We start from the raw sequence: 9889 nt of genomic DNA on the forward strand, positions 1-9889 counted from the left end.
TTCTCCATTACAAGGGATTAAGCGAAATATTTATTTGTTGTAGGTTCAATGGGAACATCGGGAATGAGGATTGTGACTAGAAAATACTTATTTGACCTCATGAACAATGAAAATTTACCCAACATAGAGGCACGGCTAAATTTCTTGGAAGATCAGTTTATGTCTATTAAAGGATTCTCTGAAAATCAAATTGAGACGTTGAAAAGCAATTTTGCACATTTCAAATCAGAATTTAAAAATCGATGGACTAAAGCTTATTATAAAGAAGCGGTATTTCTAAAAAGTAATGAATCTTGGCTGAACGGAACCTTCGCCATTCCCGTTGTTGCTGACAGTCCTTCAAATCGAACAGGACGACCGAGTAAATCTTTTGGAGATCTGAGCGAAAGAAGTAAAAGAAGAAAAACTGAGGAAATGCGCTCTAATTTTGATCAAAACCTTATCGTGCATGCTGCGCAAGTAGAATTAAGAAAGTCAGGAAAACGAGATGCTTCGAATGTGCTAAAAGAAATCATTACTTCGCCAACTCGCGCAACCAAATATAAAAAGGCCTATTATCGAAAAAGTCATCAAAAGATAAAATTTGCCCCTTATCTGTCCAGGAAGCAATGCAAATGTTCATCGATGCAGATCTAACACGAGACCAATACGAGACAATAAGAAGAACAAATAAGAAATTCTTTCCTTGTTATAGTCTTTTACAAAAAGAAAACAAGAAGTATTATCCGCCACCAGAATCTTGCCCTGTAAATAGTACAGGTGCGGAAGCCGAATTGCAACCTTTGGTCGACCTTACCGTTAGACGATTATCGGACTACCTGGAAGAGGTACTAACAACATTGAAGGTCCAAGAATGTGAGACCCTTAAATTAATTTGTAAATGGGGTTGCGACGGGTCCCAACAGACCCAGTTCAAACAAAAGATTGAAAATGATACGGATTCAGATACGAACATTTTTCAAAGCTGCTTTGTTCCTGTAAAATTAGTATGCGGCCAAAACATGGAAAAGACTATATAGGAAAATCCAACACCATCTTCTCCTCGATTTTCTCGGCCTATAAGATTTAAATTTATCAAAGAGACTACTGATGTAACGGAGCAAGAAATTAATCACGTCAATAATCAGATAAACAGTCTGGTTGCAACAGAATTTGACTTGAGTGGCAAAATGTAGAGCAAGAAAAACATAAACTGAAAAAAGCCTCGAGAAAGAGAGAAAGCAAGAGATCCAGGACAGGTTTCGCCAAGAAACGGGATTGTTAATAGATATGCCAAAGGCGAATTTCGGTAATACCAATGACGATAACACAAGCCGAAGATTTTTCGACAATCCTCAATTAGCATCCGATATAACAGGCATCAGCTACGAATTAATATATAGACTGAAAGTTATTCTAGAAACAATTTCTAGTGGTCATAAAATTAATCCTGAAAAATATGATATTTATGCAACAGAAACTGCTCGATTATATGTGGATCTTTAACCGTGGCATCCCATGACACCCACAATGCACAAAATACTTATTCATGGAGCTGTTATAATAAAGAGTGCTTTGTTACCAATTGGCCAGCTCTCTGAAGAGGCTGCAGAAGCTTGAAATAAGCATTTCCGCTCATATTATATTTCATTCAATAAATGTCTTAAGTCCATTATTTTAGTTGGTTTTATTCAGAAGCATCCTTTAGCACACGTTAAACCCAAAAAATACTTTTGGCCCCTTAGATTGTTCAAATACCCCTATGTGCGCCGTTAGTGAAACCTAGAATCTAAATTTGTACATCTTTTATTTTAAAACAACATCTGGGCGCGTCTGTTGAAAGAAATCTGTATTTTGCCTTTCATGCGCGTCATAGCTTCTCAGTTTGGCACACAAGGTTTTGCTTATTTTCCGTACTGACGTCCATCAAGTGTCAAATTCTCCCAAAATAAACCAGAGGTTTTCTATATTCTCTATATCGCGCATATCAGCCAAAGTTACTCTCTCAATTTTGCTTGGGGTACCCAAATCTTGCATTCAATCGTTCTTGACTTCCCGGCATATTCCGCGAAACCAGTATATTCTTGGCGCGTAGTGCACAAAGTCATTGTGTTATCAGTAGATTTACAAGAACAATAACAACAACATAAAGCGAAGTTTTTAAAAATATTATTTAAATATTAAGAATGCACAAAATACAAATATATTTGCTTCTTATCGGCGCACTCGGCAGCGCTTGGAAGAATGGTGAGCAGAGAGTGCAATATGTTAAGAGAAAAATAAAACAAACAAAAAATGGAATTATCACAAACTTTTACTCTCTTTTCTTCCATGCCATATGTCAGTATTGGACGCAACGAGGATCCTACAATTCGATTGTGCTACCGAAGATTACCATTGGCAATGCCAAAATGGTGAATGCATCTCAATAAATGTGCTCTGTGATGGCATCAAGCACTGCCCCGATGGTTCCGATGAGACCAGAAGATCTTGCGAAAATGCAATATGTACACCGTTGTCATTTCGTTGTGATTACGGTGCGTGTATACCGTTGATACAGCTTTGTGATGGTGTAGTCGATTGTGCAGATTCGTCAGATGAGGGCAGCGAGATGTGCCAAAAACGGCGCGAGGAGATATCAGTTGACGAAAGTAGTGAGCAAATAAATGAAAGGAATTGCGTTGGGTAAATGTAAAAGATATTCAAAATGACTAACAGAAAATCTTGAAGTGTACGCGATAGTGGTGGTTGCACATTGTGATTGGAATGGATAATATTTGTTTGCCATTTTAATATTTTCGCCCCCGCATTCTTATAAACAAATTAAAAATGTGAAGGCAACTCTTGATTTCTGCAGCTTTTCGCACGGCTACCTGTGCTGTTAAAATTATTAATACTTCTCAGTTCCCATATATGGGATATGAGCACATTTATTGTTTAAAATAAGACCAGACACCTCCATGCGTCTTTCAGAGATAAGAATTTCACTAACTTTTTCGTAGGGCGTCACACGAGTTTTCAAGCTCTTTCATACAATAACTATTGGGTGGACATTTGCTTATGAAAAGTCAACAACGTGGTCAGCTGTTGGTTTCTAACCTTCTTCTAGATTCCCCTTTTAATGCGAGTTACTTTGGATCACTACTTTTGGCGAGTTCAAAGTTTTTTTCTTTCAGTAATTATAAGGAGGGCAGCCGACACAAGCGACGCAGAAACGACGCGCTTCCACGTTACCGGAATGATCCGGATTTATATCCGGCCAAGGACTGCCACTCCAGCTGCATTCCCCGCACATGTATGGCGGATGTTTATGCTGCTACAACAACAAAAACGCAATCCGATGGCATTCAGTTAACGAAACTATCTTAATTTATGCCCGAAGAAGAACTGTCATTCAACAGCATTCGCCAAACCTTTGAGCGATATTTTCATGTTGTTATGCAGTGACCTAAAGCTGTTCAAAATCAGTAATTTAATAAATTGGCAGAATTAAGAATTAAAAACTAAACTAAAAAAGAATTACTTTTGATAAAACTTCATTACAATAACTATTACAAAGTAGACACTCCCGGAATCTGACCGCCGTACTCCGTGCCACTCGCTGGAGAAGTAATATCGGGTCGTCATTCACCTCGTGAGTGGTACTTTTTTAGTACTGAGATGGTCGCTGGGTTTGTTTTATAGACTTTTCTTTGGAGGTACTCCCAAAGGGTGCATTTAATAATGTCGGGGCGGAGTCAATTGTCACTGCGTTAGATAGACTAGAGGTGGAAATACCTATTTGCCTCTGGATCTCGGGAAATTAATGCGGTGACAGGAGGGGCTAAATTCACTAGATTTGTGTACAGGGAGGAGTTCTTTCGCTTCTCCTTTGGCTAGTTGCTGTTGACGAAGTTCTGACTAAGTTAAATAAAAGGGTGAGGTGAAAGTAGTAGCATACACCGACGTCTGGGTCCTAATGGTATCGGCGCCGTTTCTTCAGTCATAACAGATCTTTGAAGGATCACTGGCTGTACTCAGTCGCTGAGCCGCCAGTTATGGCATCAGAATCAACTCTGGACAAACAGGGCTGATGATATTTACCAGAAAATATAAACCTCCATGTCTTAGGCTTCCCAGATTAAATAACGGCATTCTTCCATTTTCATCGGAAGTTAAGTAACTTAGAGTCATAATCGATGATTTAACTCTAATGGAAGCTACATACTGAAAATCGAATAAAGAAGGCCAGCATAGCATTTTACTACTGCATATCTATGTTCGGTAAAAAATGGGCACTCAAGCCGCAGGAAGTTGTTCTGTGGTTCTAGTAATTCTGCCTGGTTTGGTGGAAAGCTCTTCGGAAGGGATATAATATGACTGGCATGGTGAGGGTGCAAAGGACTGATGGTATTGGCATCACCGGAACATGTAGGACTTGTCAAAAGTGCTGCTGTCGTTTTGCACTTCCTTCTCATCGACATTTCCGTTATTTCCAACACTACTCAAAGTGAAATCTGGCAAAAAGAGGAAATCTCTCAAGAGACATGGTAGCATTTCCAGGCAGTTAACACCGCGTTTCTCTGAACTTCGTACAGTGTACTTTCCAACTAGGTAGGATTGGAACAAGGGAAAAACCTGCACCGAAGCTTGCACCTCTGTCTTCACTGAGGGCGCCAAGATGGAATTGGGAGTCGGAACAGGGGTTTTTTCTAAATCAGCAAACTTATCTATTTCCCTTAAATTGCTTTTCAAGTAGAAGGCTTAAGATCCTGCAGGTACGCAGAATGCTGAGAGAATGCGGGAGCGCGGGAGTTATTAACATTTCTTCCGATAGTCAAGCTGCGATCAAGGCTCTGGTAGCGCCATGGTGCAGATCCGAACTGGCCAAATCCTGTAAGGAGGAGATCAAATCTCTTGGGTACGCAGGTAACATTTCTCCGATCTGGGGTCCAGGACATAGGAACATAGAAATAAATGAAATTGCTGATGAACTTGCCAGGAATGGGTCAACTGAATTGATTTCAAAGGTCTTCTACCCAGACTGTTAAGGGGGATTGCGCAATTTATTTCTCCCGAAAGTGCAGAACACATGAAGCTCCATTTATTCATGTGCTATTTCGAAAACCTTGGGTTTACCCAGTGCAATAAATGCAGGATGCAAATAGTTCTGGGGACTCTACGCCATTCTATTTCCAGACTCGTAGCTGTGTTTATCGGTCATTGGATGATCGGCACACACGCAGAAAGGCTAGGGTTACTAATTAATCTCCATCGCAAAAGCTGTTGGTACCTTTCAGAGTAGGATACTGTTGCACACTTTCTCTGTATAAGTAAATGCCCAGACTTGGCAGATAGACGGTTAAAGTCATTGGGTGCTCCCCTCTTCGGCAGTCTATGGCAGTACGCCAACCTAAATCCCATCAACCCAATAGGTATCTGCCCGCTGAAGATCTCGAATTGATGTCCGAATGGTGCTTTAATGTTACTTGGGGAGTGCCAGACTGGTACTTCAACCTACTCACCTACCTATCTACCCACACAGAAAAAAGGCAGTAGGGGTGAGAATGGGCGGCCAGGATATATCACCGTAATGGCTTATCACGGTCTCTCTAGGCGAGTGCTTATATTTATACCTAAATTATTGAAGGTGCTCGATGTAAACCGTTCAAGTTTGTATGTAGCACAACTCCATTCTTACCAACTCACATATGCGACTTTAGCTTTAACCCACCTGCATACTTCCCATAAATTCATCGTATTCATATTGTCAAAAACCATTTTCTTTCAGCTGGGGTCAACTTAAGTGCTGGTCTGGCCAATGCGTTAGTGTGCATGCCAAATGTAATGGCATACGTGATTGCCAAGATGGCAGCGATGAGTGGGAGCGCCTTTGCGCAAATATCAAATGTAATAGACGCAAACAATTTCAGTGTAATTATGGCGCTTGCATAAGTCTGAGTGCCAAGTGCAATGGTACAGCAGAGTGTTGGGATGAGAGTGATGAGACGTTAGCAGAATGTGTACAGAAGGTGAAAGGCAAGAGTGATAGCGATGTTAGTAGAGAGAAACTAAAGACACACCCAACAACTCTAATTACAACTACTCAAGGTTCGGTGCAAATGTTCACCACACAAACAAATGCAATGCCTATTTCAACTACAACAATACTCGATAATGTCAAGCCCAACAATGAAAACGATGGTAGCGAAACACACGAGCGAGACGAAACGGAACTTGCCACTCATAGTCAAAGTGATAATAAGAAACCAATAAGTGGAATATATCTAAGCGATGTAATTACTTCATCACAACTTGGACATGGCCTAGGTTGCCGCATATTTAAGCATTGGCAAAGCTCATCATCCCGATACTGCAATGATAAATGGATTGAAAAAAGTGATTGCTGCACTTTATATGGAAAAACCATTCCATGCATTCGTATACTACCGAATACGATTGTGCAAAAAGAATGCCGGTAAGTTGGAAAGAAAATTGGGTGTACAGAAGTAAGGGTTTTTCGAACTCCCAACTGAAACTGGGGATTCAGAAAATACTTAAAATCTCTTTTAACTAATAACTTTTTTAATTACTAGAAGGCGTTCGCGAAAAAACGTGGAATGGGTGTACAAGTCAATAAGAAATTATGGTTCTTTTTCGTAAAACTTCCTTTAAACCTTAATATATTTTTAGATCCCTCAATAATTGCATTTACGCAAGGACTAGGTGTTTCTATGTTTTTTCTCGCAGCTCCTTTTTTTGAATAAATAAATGTTTGTGTGTTGTTCTTCAATAGATGGTAAAATCGGACAGTAATTGCACCTATTTCCCATTTAAAAAATAGTTTGCAAGTAAAACGTGCTTATGTAGGTGCTCATACGTAGGTTCGAATCTCCGTGCACCAAAATCATAGAAAAAGTGTTTTCTAATAACGGGGGCGACCTCTGCAGGGAATAGAAAACCTAGGAGTATATTCCTGCCATGAGAAATGGGCCCCTCTATTTGACGAACAACAAGAAGACGCACATCACAAATAGGAGGAGGAGCTCGGCCAAACTTCCAGAAATGGTGTAAGCACCAATTAAATATTTATATATAAGATGTCTTCATGCACTGGATCGAAACCAATGCAACCTAGCATCTGCTTTGCCCGAACGTGTGCTACTCAAGCCAAAAATATTTCTGTTTTACGGATGCGATATTTCACTTATCAAACTGATGCTAAATTTGCGCATAACCTTCGGTTTATTCTCTTACATAATCCAGTTTCCTCAGCAATTCGAGCCAAGCACATGTAAGTAACGAGGCACCAGTTGAGGAACTTATCCACCGCATCACTGCAGAGCGCAAAGACATCGGCGAAGCGGCCACAAAGGAAGAGCAGTGCAAAACGCAGTTATCTCTCTGCCCGGTTTTTAAAATTAGCTCGGTAGAAATAGCAGATAGCCATTAACTTGTTGGAGATTGGCAAAATCAGCATTAGAATGGGTCAACCGTCGCTTACAAGAACGTGTCCCCGTTACAAAAATGCTACGGATGTTTAGAATTTGGTCTCATGTTGCGTAACTGTGCTATCGAACTCAATAGACCTAAACAGAGCAGAAAATGAGCGGTGGCCAACCACTTCGCCAAAGATTGTCAAAATAGCCCGTGCTTTGCGTGACCGACAGAAGGGAGAGAATCAACCATATTGCCGAGAGTTATAGGTGGGCAGAATTCAGGAGAGCTCCAACAAACAGAAGCAAATAAGAATTGATCAAATAAATATTAATCACTGTGAGGCCATTCAATACCTATTATCACAGACAGTTAAGAAATTAGAGCAGATATTTGCATTATAAGTGAGCCCTTCAGGGGCAAAAGCGGCAGCACATGGACCTCCGACAGCTATAAATGCACGCCTATCTACCCGGTGCCGGTGGAGGAGTTGATGTCATTTCAAATACTCGTACAATTTTTCCAACTCCTTATTGAAATTCACATTTTATGTATTTTTTCATTACATTCTTTTTTTTATTTTCTTCTTTCTTTCTAGTTCTTCTGGTTCACGTCACAAATGCAGTAAAGAACTAAAATGGATAGAAGAAACATATTAGCAATAATTATTTAAATTAATTAAAATGTAAAGGGTCTTTTAAAAGTGACGCCTAGATGTCTGTAGTGAATAGGTGCTAGAAGGTACCAGTTTTTATGTCATCTCTGACATTTTTCAAGTAGACAGATGTAGAATTTGGCACGATACATAGAATAGCAAGTTAAAATTAATAAATCTTATTTATGAAAATGGTCGATCTTTTCGAATTAGTCGTCAACTCAAAGGTCGGCGAAAAACTTTCAAGCAACTGACATTTCGAGTATAGCAAAAGGACTTTCAGACCGAAACTGGACTTTATGTCGGGAATATTGCAGCTGTAGCGCAGAATGCTGCTGATCCACCTTCAACATCGATATCTCAACGTTCTCAATAATTCAATCGCAATGCATTCATGAATCGACTGTTCGACTGCTTGGCAAATTGTATCTGCTTGGCAAATAGCATCATGAGCGCGTCTATCATGATGCTATTTTTCACACTTAATTCTTAAGAGCCGTTTTTTTTTTAACTTTGAATAAAAATAGTGAAACCTGAAAGAATTCAAATTTTTACATATTTTATTTTAAAAGAACATCTCGACGCGTCTTTTGAAAAAAAAACCTTTGTAAAATCTTCTAAATACACTTAATGATGTTTTAAAATCGTTCGTAGAATATTTAGACACACCAGAAACGTCCAAACATGTATGTAGGTGTTCCGATACTCTCACTGCCGTTGGATATGTTTTTTTCACTATTTTGGCAACACTGCTCAGCTGAAAACTCTTGAGCCGGCAGCATTTTGTGCGGTCCAATCACGCTTAAAGCGCACAATCCGCGCCATCACCCACTACCTGGTTGTGCAGGGAAGAGCTCTTATTGAGATTTTTAAAGGGGTAAATCCTTGGTGATAAAGTTATGAATCGTGCGAATCTGTACAAATAGTGCCTTGGACTACTTAACTCCTTTGGATTGGACATTTTATGCACTTCTCTTAAGGGAAAAATGAGTATATATAGGCCATATATATTATATGTAATATGGGCCATGTGAAATTTGCTTTTTGAATCGGCTAATCAATATTTTTTCAAACTTTTTTTTTATTTTGAAGATTGAACATTGTCATTTATGAATGAAAAATAATATCGTTTAAATGACTGCCACGACTGGCTTTACAGTAGGCCATTCGATCAACCCAATTTTTAAGCACATTTTCGATTTTTTGTGCTCCAATTTCATGAATGGCAACTTCGATTTCGTGTTTTAAAGCATCAATCGTCTCTGGATGGTTCGCATAGCATTTGTCCTTAACGGCTCCCCACAAAAAATAGTCCAACGGGCTTAAATCACAGCTCCGAGGCGGCCAATTGTTATCGGAATTTCGGCTGTTTATTCGGTTTCCAAAAACGGTAGCCAAAAGTTCGAGTGTAACTTTGGCAGTGTGACAAGTTGCATCGTCCTGTTGAAACCAAATGTCGTCCATGTCATCCTCTTCAATTTTTGGAAACAACTCATTGAACATGTCACGGTAACGCTCGCCATTTACTGTAACCACGGCTCCTCGCTCATTTTCGAAAAAAAGGACCGATGATACCGCCAGACCAAAAACCGCTCCAAACAGTGACTCGTTGTGGATGCATTTGCATTTCTCTATAGTAACGTGTGGATTTTCTGAGCCCCAAATCCGACAATTTTGCTTATTGACGTAGCCACCGATGTGAAAATGAGCTTCACCAGAAAATAAGAAGAAGACTCACCACTTTGGAAATAAGCTTTCAATATTTCCCAATTTTGTTCAAGCATATAGCGTCCCATTTCGTAAATGTCAAACCTTTAAGTAAATTATGAATACATTTGA

The 9889-nt window shown here is 39.6% G+C and overlaps 1 protein-coding gene across 1 annotated transcript; it reads left to right on the top strand.

Moving 5' to 3' along the window:
* The first annotated feature begins 1978 nt into the window (after positions 1–1978).
* Positions 1979–8580, top strand: LOC128856242 (low-density lipoprotein receptor-related protein 4-like). The gene is made up of 4 exons (XM_054091545.1): positions 1979–2226; positions 2325–2664; positions 5750–6436; positions 7994–8580. The coding sequence occupies exons 1-4, from the start codon at positions 2166–2168 to the stop codon at positions 8052–8054; spliced, it is 1149 nt and encodes a 382-aa protein (XP_053947520.1). The 5' UTR covers positions 1979–2165; the 3' UTR covers positions 8055–8580.
* The last annotated feature ends 1309 nt before the right edge of the window (positions 8581–9889 follow it).

Source organism: Anastrepha ludens, chromosome 2 (assembly GCF_028408465.1).
Source record: "Anastrepha ludens isolate Willacy chromosome 2, idAnaLude1.1, whole genome shotgun sequence".
NCBI classification, from domain to species: Eukaryota; Metazoa; Arthropoda; class Insecta; order Diptera; family Tephritidae; genus Anastrepha; species Anastrepha ludens.